Consider the following 17,983-nt stretch of genomic DNA (forward strand, 5'->3'; position numbering starts at 1 on the left):
TGACACTCATAACCTTCGTCGAACTCAGCTCCTTGCATTCTATAGGTTATCTTGTCCTCACACACGCCTTACACCTTTATCAATCCAAAATCTATTACTAGCCTTACAATAAAAGATTTGAAATCATGATACAAATGGCTTTGAAACTATTTTCTAGCTTATTACATGGTTAGTTCAAATTTTCATCACTCTTATAAATTTTTTTTCAACTTACTCCATACTTAAAAAATTGCAAAAAAAAATTCAAATCACTTTTTACCTGTAGATGGTTAAATGTGCGTCATGTGCCTCCAGATGGTTCTTCACTCGTGTCTCTCTTTATTTCTCACGCCAATAGCACCCCCAACTTCATCAACTTTCTCTCATCGAGCTTTTTCAACTTCAACGTGCATCTCTCCACCTAAAGCATCTCTCTCATTAAAGGTCTATCAACCAACTTTTAAAGCTTTCTCTTTATCGAGCTCTCTCCTCGACAAGTGTCTCTCTCTCTCTTCAACCCAATTTACTTCTATAATGATTCTCTCAGTGCTCATCCACTTTCTCTCTCCTCAAGCTTTTCTTGGAATTGTTAATATATGAAAAATTTTCTCACTACACATTTATATTAAGGTACATATATGCTTAAATAAGTACATGAATTTTAAAGTACATGTAAGTACATATATGTATGGTCTACTATATGCATGTATCTTATTTACTACATACCTTTTTTGAATTTTGGACATAATTTGATGAGGAAATGTTAAGTTTCTATATATATTTTCTTTCCTAATATATCTATCTATTGATGTGACTTGATTATATAAATATTTATGTATATCTTAGAGAATATTTTGAAAATATTTTAAGAAAAATTATGATACTTTGCCTATATAAAGGTCTTCCTCCATAACCTTAGCAAAGTATGCATACACTTCTCTCGTATGACCACTTCGTAATTGACCAACAATTCACCTTCCATCATTGGGTTTTTTTTTTTAATGATTCGTAGTACATGAGTTCTTTTTTTGTTACTATAGTTATTCTTTCAATTTCTATAAACAACACAATTAATGAAGTCGGTATTAGACAGAGACAAAACCTCTAAAATGTCTTATTTTCGCGTTTAGTGACAATTGTGATAAATTTCGTACCTCGATGTATTATATCATATAACTTTTCTTCCACCTTTTTTTTAAGTCATCTCGAAACATTATCAAAAGGCAAATGTAGTTTGCCATTGTTAGCTTACACTTAAGGTTGTACACCTAAGGTTCTCGAAACATGTCCAAAATGGATGAAACTTTCATAGGATGATTTGATAACATGCATGGAGGAATTAGTGAAACTATGTTTTATCTTAAAAATTATGTATACAATCAACTTACTTTGAACATATATATATGTGTGTGTGTGTGTGTAATTGCCATATATATATATATATATGGCAAATATGAAGGCCAATTTAGAATTAGGCTATATGGGCTTGTTTAGATTTGGGCTTTGTATGGGCCTATTTAGAATTGGGCTTTGTATGGGCCTATTTAGAATTGGGCTTTCGATGGGCCTATTTAGAATTGGGCTTTCGATGGGCCTGTTTAGAATTTTCTTTTTCTTTTTTGAACCTTGAAATATTATTCTCACTTATAATATCCTCAAACCCAACTTTCTCAACATATTATTTTTTAGTTAAATAATTAATATTTTTATTTTTATCATCGAACGTGTAAATTTGCGTTCGGACTAAAAATGGGATATAGGAGCGGATTACAATCGTAGTACATGAGTTCTTTTTTTGTTACTATAGTTATTCTTTCAATTTCTATAAACAACACAATTAATGAAGTCGGTATTAGACAGAGACAAAACCTCTAAAATGTCTTATTTTCGCGTTTAGTGACAATTGTGATAAATTTCGTACCTCGATGTATTATATCATATAACTTTTCTTCCACCTTTTTTTTAAGTCATCTCGAAACATTATCAAAAGGCAAATGTAGTTTGCCATTGTTAGCTTACACTTAAGGTTGTACACCTAAGGTTCTCGAAACATGTCCAAAATGGATGAAACTTTCATAGGATGATTTGATAACATGCATGGAGGAATTAGTGAAACTATGTTTTATCTTAAAAATTATGTATACAATCAACTTACTTTGAACATATATATATATATATATATATATATATATATGGCAAATATGAAGGCATATTTAGAATTGGGCTTTGTATGGGCTTGTTTAGATTTGGGCTTTCTATGGGCCTATTCAGAATTGGGCTTTGTTTGGGCCTATTTAGAATTGGGCTTTCTATGGGCCTATTTAGAATTGGGCTTTTGTATGGGCCTGTTTAGAAATTTTTTTTTTTAACCTTGAAATATTATTCTCACTTATAATATCCTCAAACCCAACTTTCTCAACATATTTTTTTTAGTTAAATAATTAATATTTTTATTTTTATCATCGAATGTGTAAATCTGCGTTCGGACTAAAAATCGGATATAGGAGCGGATTACTCCAAACGAATAAAAATTCATAATTAATATAATATAAAATTAGTGTAGATGGATAGTTATAAATCTTCAGCCATTATAAATTTAATAAAATATTATTTTTTTATATTCAACTCTACTCAAATTAATTAAGTGCTAAATGATACATATTTAATGTTATATATTTATAAATATATTTTAATTTTCAAAAAATATATATTTTAATTAGTACTTATGATTTTATGGTAGTATCTTCACACGTGATCACGAGTTTCTGTGCTAAATTTTAAACTATACATATATATATACACACACACATACATATATATACATGTGTGTTGAAAATAAAATTAAAAAAAAAACAAAGAAAGGTGCAAATTTTTTTTTATTATATAATCCCTCAAACATTAAAAATTCATTAACCCAATGGTAGTTATAATTAAAGAGTAAAATAATGGCCCATAATGCAATATGTATTAAGATATTAAATTGTTTTACATAATGATATATATTTATATATATATGTATAGCTGAAAATTCATGTGTAAGGCATTCAATTTCCCAATATATGTATACTTATAAAAAGTATAAAGAGTTAGAATTATAATTTTGTTTCTTCAAAAAGTATAAAATTATTAATACGTATCTATTAAAGATATTTGACTGACCAAACCTGAAATCGAACGAAAAGTATATATGTAAAACATATTTTGATATATCGTATAAAAAGTATAATGTCCACTTCATTTATCCAAAATATAAATATCTCTATTTTTTTTATTTGAAGCAACTATAATGAAATATTAAAAATTCTATATTAGAATTTCTCGCACCACCGAACCTTCTAATCTTTTTTTTGAATTTCTTATATTTATTATATATTTTTTTTACAGATCATTATAGATTAGTATCAGAAACGATATTAAAATACTTCACGATATATCATTGTAATATAAATTTGTAAAGAAGTTTACAAAATCAATCATACTATGAATGTTTGTCAATAAAATCTCTACTTATCCGAAATATAAATAACTCTATTTTTTTATTTGAAACATCTATAATGAAATATTAAAAATTCTATTATAATTTCTCGCATCGAACCCTCTAATATTTTTTTGATTTTTTTATATTTATTATATATATATTTTTTACAGATCATTGCAGATCAGGATCAGAAACGATATTAAAGTACTTCACGGTATTTCACTGTAATACAAATTTGTAAAGAAATTTACAAAATCAATCATACTATAAATGTTTGTCAATAGAATCCCTACTTACCCGAAATATAAATATCTCTATTTTTTTATTTAAAGCATCTATAATAAAATATTGAAAATTCTATTAGAATTTTTGGCACCGAACCCTCTAATCTTTTTTTAAATTTTTTATATTTATTATATATATTTTTTTTACAGATCATTATAGATCAGGATCGAAAACGATATTGAAGTATTTCACGGTATATCACTGTAATATAAATTTATAAAAAAGTCTGACAAAATCAATCATACTGTGAATGTTTGTCAATGAAATTCCTACTTAACCGAAGGCCAAACTCTTGTCTAAGAAGAAACCTAAAACAATGTCTACATTCACCTCACCTTATACCCAATTCTCTGTTTTATTGCATGAGAAAACTATACAACGTTGATTTTTCAATCCTTCTCTTAGTTTCTTCTATAATATATCAGCACACCTTCTCCCTTTTCCCTTTTTGGAAACTACAATATAATATTATATACGTATACATATATATATGTGTGTGTGTGTGTGTGTTGATCTTATCAAATACAAGTCCTGGCTGTGGGTGCGTTTGACTGATATTTCATTTTTGACTTATTTATCTCACTATTTTATCATTTATTGTGCTAAGAAGGTGTATACAACAGTATATAGTCACTGTATTAACAGTATATCCTCATTATATATATATATATATATACATACATATACACGCTAGCTTCGAAATAATTATTGGTCAGCTCCAAAAGTTGCCCAAAATCTTTAACATGTCAGCTTCAGTTTCTTAAATTCAATGGAGCATACAGTGCATTATGTACATATATATATATATCTCTCTCTCTCTCTGCAACCCTAGATAATTTATATGATAATGGGTACATTTATCGGAACTGGACAAGATATAATTATATACAGACATTTAGATCACTGTATTATATACTGATATTAATTTTAATATTATATAAATAATTTTTAAATAAATATATATGTATATATATATATAATCTAACTAGTAATTTCTTATATAATTAAAAATGCACCAATAATTTATTTTTCTTTCTGCAAGTTTCATATTTTCGCATGACATTTTTCATGCATTGAATGAGAAAATGTACTTCACGTAAATAGTGAAAAGCATTTTTTTTCATCAACCCACGTGTTAAAGTAGTCAAAAACGAAGTATAAATTTTGGCAGAGTGAAGATTTAATTTATGTCTGTGAGATATATGTATGTATATATATATATATATATATATCTCTAAAACCAATTATTCGAATATTAAAATATAGATAAAAATAATAATTTTAATAATAAAAAAATTAAGATAAACTATGAAAATAATATAATATTTATTAAAATTTACTTGAAACATAGTGATTTAATTATTAAATATGATATAGAAAAGTGGTAGCTATTATTATACGTTAAATAATATTAAATATTTTTCTTAAATCGTTTTAATAAATTTAAAATACATTTGTTAATTTAATTATTCTATTAAATTATTATTATTATTGAATTTTCTCTTCATAATTTTTTTTTTTTTTTGCCCCGATGGAGGAAGGTTGTACACAACTTTGAATTTAATGCATGGTAATACAAAACAATGGTGTAATTCTATGATCACATGCTTTGAATGAAGAAACAAAATCCCTATTTTGAATTTGATTTTTTGGGTTGATTTTTAGGGTGGGTGTATATATACATATATATATATATGTATATATACACATGAGTAAAATATGACTATGATCAATATTTGTTTGAAAATTGCCACCCTTTTTTTGATTATTGGCTTTGAATTTTGAAATTTGGGGTGGGGTATTAGGAGATTTTGTGGGTCAATATTGGTTCAAAGATATGGAAAATGGTACCACCTATCTTGTTTTGTATTTTAATTTGATAACTTAGTGATTATGGAAATCAAAGAATCTCGTATAAGTATCGCCTTATAATTATAATTTCGTATAAATATATATATTTTTTTTGAACGTGTACGAGAACTAAAAATAACTTATCGTGAAGAAAAATATCTTTCATTTTCTCTTCGAATAAATATAAATTCTTAAAATTAGACGTAAAGAACCAACTAAATTGACTAATGAGTAAATCAAGAATACACTGATATATATATATATAGTAAACGAGTCAAATCATAACAGATGAAAAAAACGGTACGACTCAATTCTAACATAAAATAAACATATGGTATTAATTTTATAATAAATTATTATTTTAATATCAACAAATCTTTACATTGCTAATAGTAATTAGCGTGAATAGTATTTTGTTAATTAATTAAATATTGAATGACAAGTTAAGGGATTGAAATAATATGTTTAGGAGTCTTAATTCAAGTATTTATCTCCAATTAAGTAAATAATATTTATTAATTTTAGAATAAATTAAATCCCTCTACAATGTGATTAGTAAATTGGAAAATTTTAAAATATATTTATTGCATATATTTTTCTTTTTTTTAATGTGTAATCATTTATATAATTTAGGTAAAATAAATTAATTATTTTTATCACATTTTAATTATCAAAATTTCTTACATTCCATAGAAAAATTAAAAAAACAATTAAGCAAATTAAAAAAAAAATTATCATTTTCTACTAAATTTTTTTTTAAAAAAAGTTTATAATTCAAATTATAATTAAAAAAATATTTTACACTAAAATTAGCATAACTAATAATTTAGAGATTATCCTAATACTATTTTACCCCTAATCTTCTATTAATTAATTTTTTATTTTAATCAACATTTACAAAGTAAATGACTTTTGAATTTGGATAATGATTATAAAACTTAGGCCCATCTTTAATCACATAATTATAGGATTAAGACCATAATTAGTGTTTTTTGGGTTAGGTTTACAGCTTAATTAATTTAATTTAATTTGAATTTTAAAAATAAAATATTTAACGTATTTGTTTTTTTTTTTGGTTTTGTTTATCAAGGAGGAAAAAAGATTTATAAGTGGGTCCCACAAAAGATACGGTCGTGGAGTTAGAGCGGTCAATGCGGAGCCACGAGGGACATCTTAGATTGATGCGTACATTTGTTATTTTTCAGTTTCCCGAACCCCCACGCGCACGGTATCACGGTCCAATCACGTTGGAGTCTAGGAGGGACCACGTCATCGAATTCGAGGAACGCGCGGAGCCACGCGTGGGGAAGAGAGCGGTTGATGTCGCGAGTAAGGGACGCATCGCCCCGCAATTCGTGCGCTTCACCTTCTTCATCAGAAACGATGCACCGACTCGCTGCCCGCGGCACGTGCGCACGTGACTCCTAATCTGAAACTGAACTATCTTCTGTAATTATTAAATTAATTAATCTCTTAATACCAGTACTAAGTACATAATTAATAAATTAAATACTATATAAGATTTAAGATTTAAGAGGACCGAAAAAATTAAATAATTTATAAATTTTCACAAAATTGGCTTTGGGTAAAAAAATATAAAAAACGAAATATTATATATTATATATATAAATATATTTATATATATATATAATAATAATTATGTCTTAATCAAATCATCTTAAAATATTAATCCAAATCTAATCCTCAGAATGCCCTCTGATCACTTTTGACCAGTAAAGATTCTGCTTGCCGTTTATTTATTTTTGAAAAAAAAAAATCAATTTATATAAACTCAAGAGTAGGAAAAAATAAAATAAAATTAGATTAAATAAATATAGCTCCTCGGCAGAATATCATACACGGCGTTTGGTTAATCCTATTCGGAACAAGGATAAATGTTAGACACAATCCAAACAAAAGAATTTAAGTAAATAACAATGGAATAAAATTTGAGTTGGAGTCGGTTTATTTATTTATTTTATATTAATACGACAAAATTTTCATTCACATATTTATGAGGGGAGATTGGAAATTTGGGTTTTTATAGGAACATTTTTTTATAAAATAAAAATATATAAATACGTTATGATATCTTAAAATTTAAAACATTATATTAAATTATAAATCATTACTTCTTGGTATATAAATAAAAAAAAACAATAAAATTGTACACGTATGAATAATAAAATTTGACAAGTGCAATGATGACTCAGCAGCATAACATACTCAGAGGTCTTGAAATCCGGTGAGAGAGTATTTTTATTATTTTGAGGGAAAAATCAATAGAATATAGAACTCGAGTAAGGAAGCCGACTCAATTTATATCATGTTTAATAAAAAACCAATACTTTTTTTCTTCCTTTATTAACCTTTTTTGAATGAAGTAGTTCATGTGAAACTAGAGATTTATTTTGAATGTGTTTGTATTTTTTTTTTATATATAAAATAAATGTAGATTGATATAGTGAAATAAAGTCATCTATTAAAGGGTTAAGTAGATAAAGCCATAATTTTGGCTATGATTCTATAGCTCATATTGCAAAGTGGTATGGTTATATGTGTTAGACTTTCCGATGTGAAGTGAGTTTAGGGATGAGAATGATATTAGTCTGATTAAGTTCTTTTGATATATGTCCTGAGTAGAATAATGATATGACATGCACAATAATTTTAGGTAAAATAATTTTTAAGATGTTTTATAGAAAGGAAAAGACATGTCATATGACCCTATGCCTTTATTAGATACTTTGCTTTAAAGTGTTTTTGTAGATTTCTAATTTTTTGAGGAATAATACTAAGATTTTTTTTTTTTTTTAATTCGTGTGATAGAAGGTGAACATAGAGAAGAGAGTATGTCGTTGTGAGGAGGTGAAGAAGTTATGTAAATTTAATGATATTGTTCGTTCAAATACGACTTTATCTCTTAAGGGTTTTTTAGCCAAATACATTGGTCGGTTTGAATGGCATTAATAATATTTTTGGATTGTTGCTTTGAGGTGAAAATACAAGGCATTTTGATTGCCTATATTTACCCTACAATCTTTGAGACGTTGTCTCCAACAGGTTTCCTGAGGCTTGAGCAACTTTAGTAATTAAATTTAAAGTAATAGTTCTTTAACATAACTAGGAGTTGTGGGTGGAAGTTGTTGAATTTATTTAATTTTTTATTTGATTTTAGTTAAAGATTCTTTTAATTTATGATAGTTGCATGACCACTGTTTAAATGATGAATGGAAAAATTATATTTTTGATAAATCTGGTGACTTTTGACCCAATCAAGAATATCTATTGTGCTTTGTGAAGGAATATGATACAATAGGATCTTACAATTAGACGTTCTCAAATTAAATGGACGTTTAGTGGGTAAACTAGATGAGTCATTCAAGTGAATTGTTAGAGGATTGTGATTTGAGAAGTTTCAAGGTAGTGTTCTTGAATGTAGAATTAGGATTTAGAAGTTGTCATTATGAGTAAACTAGAGCACTATCAAGTCTAACTTTAACATTGGCTAGGCCTAGACTTTTATTAGACCAAGTATAATGCCTTTACAACCAAGGTTAATAAGTGCTACTTTTCTTATTAATTCTAGAAGCTATGCATTAGAGGAACTAAGAAGTTATTTGAAATTACTTTTTTCTATTAGTGTAATGATAACATTAAAATCACTTATGATAAGTAAAGGTAGGTTGTTTGAAATCACATGATATATTATATTGGCAGTAATTAAGAAAGAAGAAATATTTAATACCTTACAGGTTAGGGAATAATCATATGCTATATAAAGTCCTCTACAAGCTCCATTTAAAAAGGTGAGCACACACAATGAGGCAGTTATAGATCGGTAGACAAAAATTATGTTTAAAAATTAGATAGCTTATTTTCTAAAATGAATAAAGTAACATAATATGAGTTATATACAAGGGCCTATAATAGAAAAACTTTTGATGCTTGACTTAAACCAACCAATAGGTTTATTTAAGAGATAGGGGTGATTGACTTACCTTCGAGGCCATACAACTAGAGATAGGGGTAATAGACAAATGGGTAGAGGCGTAAGGAATGCAAGATCAGGCTCTTGAGTAGAAGAGGATTGATGGATTATCAACGAAGGATGGGGCGGTCATTTAATTGGAGATAGGGGCTAATAGTGATGATAAGTGCAGAAAATGTGTATATAGGCTACTATGTAAAGGGATGATTTTTTGAGTGTTAAGTCAGGCTTATTTATAAAAATATTATTTAAAAGTATGACACATCGTTTTAGGCTTTTAATAAGGAAAGAGGATAGGTTGCTACTGGGTCGAGTTGAGGTAAGATGAGTGTGGAAAAGGTCGAGGTGGCATAAAACGAATAGGTTGAGGGTGAAAGATTTGATGAGAGAGAAATGATGATTGGAAAGATAAGAATATAAGGGTTGAAGTTAATGGTAGGCTAAATATAGTGGGTTGTGTAGGTATTCTAATATGGGGTCGATACGTTACAATAAGGGAAAAAGAGTGAAAAGGCAGTGAAGAAGGTTATGGGATGTGAAGAAATGTGTATAATAATTATGAGATGACATGAAAAAAGGCAAAAAAAGATGAATAAATAAAATATAAAGGGTAGACAATAGGGTTGAGTTAAGCATATGTGGTAAGGATCACATGAAAGAGCTCATGAGCTACCGTGTAGGAGGAAGTAAGGAAGGTTTCTTAAAAGGTAGCTCACTCAACCCGTGCATTTTGAGAATTAGGGGATGTAGCATTCATTTTTTCCATGACTTGAACGTCTTAAGAAATCGTAACATATCTCATAAAGACATTCATATTAAAAGTGGATCCATAATTCATTTCCAGTGGCTACGGTAAAGAATATATTTAAAACGAGAGAATTGTTAAAATTAAACTCGATTTTAATCTCAAGTAGTTAAATCAATAACCAGGTTCACCAGTTATCTCTATATCCTGTACCAGACTAAACAAATGATTTTTTTTAATATATTTGAATAAAGCAAATTAAACTTAAAAATTAAGAAAAAAAAGAGAGGGAACATATATTAAAGTAGAAAATCATTTAACTCGATCAGTAATCTCTTGGTTTATTTTTACCCTAAATGGGTTACGAGTAATAATAACAACGAGCAAAATCAATGATTGATGCCACCACTACAATTGTTACTTTAATTATAGGAATTAATCACCCACCATTATTTTCACTTTTCTAAAAAAAAAAAAAAAATTTGATGCCATCATAACATTTGGGAGATTAATTAATTATTATATGATACTAATTACTTAATTAATATATAGTAAAGTACAATAATTAAATAATAATAAATGGTAACATGAAAAAACACTTGGATCCTAGTAAAGTTAATATTTATATATATATATATATGTAGAACATTTATCTTTTTAAGGTCACGTGACTTCTGCAAAAGCATATGGTACTTTAAATAAATTAAGAAGGAATTAAAAGTATACATAATGATATAGGTAGAGTAAATTTTTATAAGTGTTAATTATCAATATATATATATATATTATATTTTATAATAAAGTATTGAATTCCATTATAATTATTTATTATTTCAATAAATTCCCTAAAATTTTCTCCTATTGATCTTTGGGAAGCTTTCAAGGATGCATGACACATACATACATATATATATATATATATACACACTATAAAAACATGGGATTTTATATGCTAATTTTCAGTAACAAGTCCTAATTTTTTTAAAGACTTAATTATAATTTATAGTCAATAAATAAATAAGTCTTGTGTATTTGTGGGTACGCAACGTAGTCAAGTCTGACATATAATAATCTTATATAATAGTATCGGTAGAAATAATGTTATTGAAATACACGTTGATAAAATTTTTAATTTTTCGACTTACTTTTTCTCTCTATTTAACCATTATGCACAAAAATTTTGAAACTTTAGTCGATACAAAATTATTATGAATGAAGAATTTGTGTTTGTTTTATATACGAGATAAGATACCAAAATACATTCGTGATAATTGAACATGCTGATAACTGTTTCTATTTATCATACTTTAATTCTCATAAAATATAATAATTTTATAATTTATTTTAATATTATTTATTTTATTATATATTATTTCATACGTCATTTCAGTTAGAAGTTAGTGAGTCATCTACTTAATTACTGATATTAATATTTATATAGTTAATAAACTACGGATGAAATTAATATTATAATAAAATATAAATTAAATTAATTTTGTATAATTAAAATGCTTGTTTTTATTTTAATTTTTTGATTAATTTTTTTTTTAATAAAAAAAGTAGGCTTTGAAAACTCAGAGAGTGAGAGAAGTTGGGTTTGTTAGAGAGTAGGAGAATAGTTTGACCTCTTCACCCAAAACCAGGTCAAACTTACCAAACCCCAAAGTACCTACACACACATACACACAATAATTACCTCAAAAAAAATATACATGAAGGGCATTATTGTCTTTTAACATCCCAAAAATTTTTATTTTTATCTCTGTTCCCTCACTGTCACTGTTTCTGCTCATAGCAAAAAAGAGAGAGAAGATAGAATTTGTCCCCACTTTTATTTTATTTTTTTTAAATATAATTTATTTATTTTAAAATAATATTTATATAAGTGCCCGAAACTTCAACGTTAGTGAGTACGAACGTCTGTACGATAATTTTAATTAATAGAATCAATAAATATCATAATTTAACAATAAAATTTAATAAAAATCCTATAACCCATCAAAAATTTAAAATTTATTTATTTTTTTAAAAATATAATTTATTTACTCTAAATAATATTTACGTAACAACCCGAAACTTCAATGTTAGTGGGTGCGAATATTTGTACGATTATTTGAATTAATAAAATCGATAAATATTATAATTTAACTATAAATTTAGTAAAAATTCTATAACCCATTAAAAAATTTAAATTTAAATTTAAATTTTGTGTTTTTTTAGAGAAATGTAATTTAGTTATTCTAAAATAATATTTACGAAACTTCAACGTTAGTGGGTACGAACGTCTGTACGACAATTTTAATTAATGAAATCGATAAATATCATAATTTAATTATAAAATTCAATAAAAATCTTATAACCCATTAAAAATTTAAAATTTATTTTTTTTTAAATATAATTTATTTACTCTAAATAATATTTAGAGTAACAACCCGAAACTTCAATGTTAGTGGGTGCGAATATTTGTACGATTATTTGAATTAATAAAATCGATAAATATTATAATTTAACTATAAATTTAGTAAAAATTCTATAACCCATTAAAAAATTTAAATTTAAATTTAAATTTTGTGTTTTTTTAGAGAAATATAATTTAGTTACTCTAAAATAATATTTACGAAACTTCAACGTTAGTGGGTACGAACGTCTGTACGACAATTTTAATTAATGAAATCGATAAATATCATAATTTAATTATAAAATTCAATAAAAATCTTATAACTCATTAAAAATTAAAAATTTATTTTTTTTAAATATAATTTATTTACTCTAAATAATATTTAGAGTAACAACCCGAAACTTCAATGTTAGTGGGTGCGAATATTTGTACGATTATTTGAATTAATAAAATCGATAAATATTATAATTTAACTATAAATTTAGTAAAAATTCTATAACCCATTAAAAAATTTAAATTAAAATTTAAATTTTGTGTTTTTTTAGAGAAATGTAATTTAGTTACTCTAAAGTAATATTTACGAAACTTCAACGTTAGTGGGTACGAACGTCTGTACGACAATTTTAATTAATGAAATCGATAAATATCATAATTTAATTATAAGTTTTTGTGTATCAAAATTAAATTTCTTTTTTCCTCTAGTCAATGATAAAATATTTATGTCTAATAAAGAAAAAAAAAATTTTTGAAAATCCCAACTTAAAATAATTAAATTTCAGTTTAGAAAATTATATTATGAATTACATAATTAATGAAATTTTTCATTCATAACTTGGGATTTTAGTAGAGTAGATACTTTCTATATTGAGTTTACTTATTGGAATTAGCATTTCAGAAAATTCTTAGCACCATAGATGAATGTGGAGAAATATGTTTCTAGAGTTCTCAAAGCCTTTGGTACAAATGTATAGAAATAAAATATGAGAAATAATATATTTACTAGGAGACAAACAGAGAGAATGGCAAAAAAGTGCAGAGAGAGAGAGGGAGGGAGGGAGAAGAAAAGAGTCTCCTTTGTGGTTTATAAACATATGAGTCTATGTGGGTAAAGCAAAAAAAGGCAGAAGAAACAAAAGTTACAAAAACTCAAAACACTCAGCAGCTAGAAGCCTAGTCTTTCAAAGGTTGAGAAAGAAGAGCAAAGACTGATGGATGGATGGATGGATAGAGATGAAACTTAACCAAACTTTATCTGGGTGAATTTTCGAGTTAAAAGATACATATAGAGGGAGAGAGAGAGAGAGAGAGAGAGAGAGAGAGAGAGAGAGAGAGAGAGAGAGGGGTGTCTGTATATATATATATATACACTGAGACTGCTATATATATATATATATATAGAGAGAGAGAGAGAGAGAGAGAGAGAGAGAGAGGAGAGGGAGTTTGTGGGTTTCTAGAGAGGGAAAGTAGAGAGAGATGGTGGGCTCAGGAGCAGCAGATAGGAGCAAAGAAGCTGTTGGGATGATGGCCCTTCATGAGGCCCTCAGAAGCGTCTGTCTCAACTCAGACTGGACTTACTCTGTCTTCTGGACCATCCGTCCTCGCCCGTATACTTCTGTTTCCTTTTGTTTCTCTCTCTGATTTGTGACTGCTCTTTGATTTTCTCTCTCTAGTTTCCTTAATTTGTTTCTTCCTTGCTGTTTCTGCAGGAGAGTGAGAGGTGGTAATGGTTGCAAGGTTGGAGACGACAACGGTAGCTTGTGAGTGTGGTTTTCTTCTCTCCCTCTCTCTTCTCTCTCTCTCTCTCTCTCTCTTGTTTGTCCTTCTCTGTTTGGTTGCTGAGAAAACATGAGAAAATGGAGAAACAACTTGGGTCTTGTAACTTTTGTTTTTTTTTCTTCTTTACAATTGAGCTCAACTCAGTCTACCCTTTCTCAGTGGCCTGTTTTCCCCTTCAGAAAAGAAAACAAAAAGAGTAAAACAGAGAGGATTTTTTTTTTATTAAATAAGAGTTGAGCTTTTCCAGTGACTCACTGCCGATTACTTCATATGGGGTATCTCATAATTTTTGATTTGGGTGTTTTTGTTTTCTTCTTACTACTGGATTTAATGTATTTGTTTAAATAAATGTGTGAAAAACTGTTGTGGGTGCAGGATGTTGATGTGGGAAGATGGGTTCTGCCGTGGGAGAGTTGCAGAGTGTTTGGAAGAGATGGATGGAGAAGATCCTGTCAGGAAAGCTTTCAGCAAAATGTCCATTCAGTTATATAATTATGGAGAAGGGTGGGTACTGGGTAGGTGCTTTTGTTTTATTTATTTTTTTCTTCAGTTTTCAATCCTGTCTCCCTCTTCTCTCTCTGTATAAAAACTTGGTAGGGAAAAAAGAAGATCGTCTTAAAATTAAACTGACAAAAAAGGTTTGATTGATTGGATTAGGTTTCTCTTCTTCTTTCTTTTTTGGGGTTCTTTTTTCTTGCAGGTTAATGGGAAAGGTTGCTTCTGATAAGTGTCATAAATGGGTGTTCAAAGAACCAACAGAATGTGAACCAAATATCTCAAATTACTGGCAGAGTTCTTTTGATGCTGTATGTGATTATTATTATTATTATTATATTTTTTCTAAAAATCCTTAAGTTATCTTTTCATACAAAGTAGAGACTTACAGAGTAGAGCCCACAAATCAATCTACCAGATTCCAAAAGGAAAAAAAAAAAAGTTCTCTTGTAAAAACAAATTTGTACCTGGGTATTATATGCATTACTATTTGGTAGATGGTATAACCTTATAATTATTGGCTGTAACTTTTACTTATAATTTTTTGTTGGTACTAATTGCAGCTTCCTCCTGAATGGACTGATCAATTTGAATCGGGCATTCAGGTTAGCACCGTATTACTTTCTTCTTACTGAACATTCTTGTTAATCTTCAAGTCATTCCTTCTTTCTTGTTCTTAAACAATGTTCTATCCGTTTACCAGACCATTGCTGTCATTCAAGCTGGACATGGCCTTTTACAGCTGGGTTCCTGCAAGATTGTGAGTTACTGTTGTAATTTTGTTCTTGTTATTAGTGAATCCTGTGTTTGGGTTTGGACTTTTTTCTTTTTTTTTTTTTGTGTGGTTTGGTTTAGAATTTTTATCAGTGAATTGAACAGTTAGATGCACTATTTGCATTTTCCAGATACCTGAAGACCTTCACTTTGTGCTAAGAATGAGGCATACGTTTGAGTCCCTTGGTTACCAATCTGGGTTTTATCTATCCCAGCTCTTTTCTTCAACCAGGAACACTTCGTCGTCGTCCTCGATTCCTTCAAAGCAATCTGGTATGCCAATCCGGCCGCCTCCTCCACTCTTTAACTGGGGTCAAAGGCCACTTCCAGGCATGACTTCAATGTTATCCTCACCCAATTTTCAAAACCCGGCTGCTAGACTTGGATTCTCACAAGGGAAAGATGAGACTCACATGTTTCTTCTCCCTCACGGATCCGAAACCCGGATGGAGGACATGATGGGCGAGCACGAAAACGACATCAAATGGCCAAATGGATTGTCTTTCTTCAATGCTCTTACCAGCAGGACTGATGATGCGAAGCTGCTGTTTAACCCGGAGAGCTTAGGAAACAAGCAAGATCAAAGTCACCATCCCTTAGACCCTAATCAAAATTCAGACAATGGAGCAAACCCAAATGAATTCTTGAGCCTTGACAGTACTCATCCAGAGAATGTGAGGAAGAATATGGAAAACAAGTTCAAGAGGAGCTTTACATTGCCTGCAAGGATGACATCGTCATCATCTTCAACCTCGGTTGAACATCATCAGCATCAAGCTATGGAGTACCGGAATTCAGAACCCGGGATGTATCATGATGTGATGGAAACTTTCTTGGAGTGAATTTAGAAGGTTTGTGGCTGTTGTAGGAGGGACAATCTGGTTGAAAAGTTGTATCTATAGAAGCCTTTGGTTGCCTCTTTGTCGCTTAAATTCCTGTTCTTGCTTCAATGTTAGTGCATCTAGTGTTTCTTTTATCTCTTCTTAATGGAACTTCATTCTAATCATTTCTGTAGTTTATGCTAACACACATTTCTCCTCGTGTATCTTTCGAAGACTCATATTATGTTGAAACTATAGAACACGCACTAATACCAAATTTATGCTGGTATCTTGAGCTAAATCTCGAATAGATGGTAGCTCGGTGTAAGTTGAGTACGAACCATTCTTTTGCGGGTTAAAAAACAATGTGAGATATAAGAACATAAAGGCAAAAAAGAAGGAAAACAGAGATACCCTTCAAGTCTGCTTTGCTTCAAAGGTAAGAGTAAAACATTATTTAGTTTAAATATTGAACAGAAAAATTAAAGGTCAAGTGTCGGCAGCTAGAGCCATGTGGTGTAAACGAATTTGAGAAGTTTTGAGTTGGAAATTGGAATGTTTTCATTTTTCAGACTGAACAGAAGTTTAAGCTGGAAATCAGAGATGAAACCAAGTGATTTGTAGTCAAGCCACGTTTTTGCAGGGTAGCTGGATGGAGACATCAAACTCAACTTGCTCCGACCATAGAATCCTGTTCAATAAGCGAAAAACATTTCCTGTCCACTCTCTCTCAATTTAGACAGTAAGGATCGGATAAAACGACCGTAACTAACTCATAATACTTGGTTTAGCGAACATGAAACTTAATTTATTAAACATGCTAACGACGCTGTGTTAATCAAGTCAGACTTAGTTTGAGTGAGTTACTACGAACTGAGTGAATAAAACATTGTGTAATAATTAGACCGTGTTAATTTGAATAGTCATGAACGAATTAATACCCGATCTAACTTTTTTACCGTTAAAAACGAAAATTAGTTGGCAGAATATGCTGGATTTTAAAATGTGATTGTACAGTTTGATAGTTGATTATTGAGGTTTGAAATTTTGCAATGGTGCCAGCTTGCTGCTTTTCTATAATTACTCTTAATACAGGTTTGTGAGGAAGAGACGAAAATAGGCATCCTCTGATTGCTCTTAAAACATTCATTATATTCGTATTAGCAAGCATGGGTGATGGAGAATTTTAGACGGTGATGATCCCTGCAGCCCACTATGGGAACAAACCCCAATTACCCATTTATACATTTCATCCATTGGATTGTATATGTACACTAATATAATCCAACCTACTAATAAGGATATGGAACTACAATACATATAGACGTAGATAGAAATACCCATGTCATTGAATGAATAGTAGAGTTGATTTTCTCACTGAAATAGGGTG

The 17,983-nt window shown here is 28.9% G+C and overlaps 1 protein-coding gene across 2 annotated transcripts; it reads left to right on the plus strand.

Annotated features, from left to right (window-relative positions):
* Positions 1 to 14,057: 14,057 nt before the first annotated feature.
* LOC110824625 (protein RICE SALT SENSITIVE 3-like) lies at positions 14,058 to 16,778 on the plus strand. 2 transcript variants are annotated; one of them, XM_088218991.1, is made up of 7 exons: positions 14,058 to 14,331; positions 14,434 to 14,484; positions 14,879 to 15,007; positions 15,204 to 15,309; positions 15,562 to 15,603; positions 15,702 to 15,758; positions 15,904 to 16,778. In XM_088218991.1, the coding sequence occupies exons 1-7, from the start codon at positions 14,201 to 14,203 to the stop codon at positions 16,612 to 16,614; spliced, it is 1,227 nt and encodes a 408-aa protein (XP_088075117.1). In that variant the 5' UTR covers positions 14,058 to 14,200; the 3' UTR covers positions 16,615 to 16,778. The 2 variants fall into 2 exon arrangements, with proteins under 2 accessions (XP_088075117.1, XP_088075118.1); XM_088218992.1 differs by having other exon boundaries at positions 14,141 to 14,331; positions 14,879 to 15,018.
* The last annotated feature ends 1,205 nt before the right edge of the window (positions 16,779 to 17,983 follow it).

The sequence above is a fragment of the Carica papaya genome, chromosome 4, assembly GCF_054855325.1.
Source record: "Carica papaya isolate Zhongbai chromosome 4, ASM5485532v1, whole genome shotgun sequence".
In the NCBI taxonomy this organism is placed as follows: domain Eukaryota; kingdom Viridiplantae; phylum Streptophyta; class Magnoliopsida; order Brassicales; family Caricaceae; genus Carica; species Carica papaya.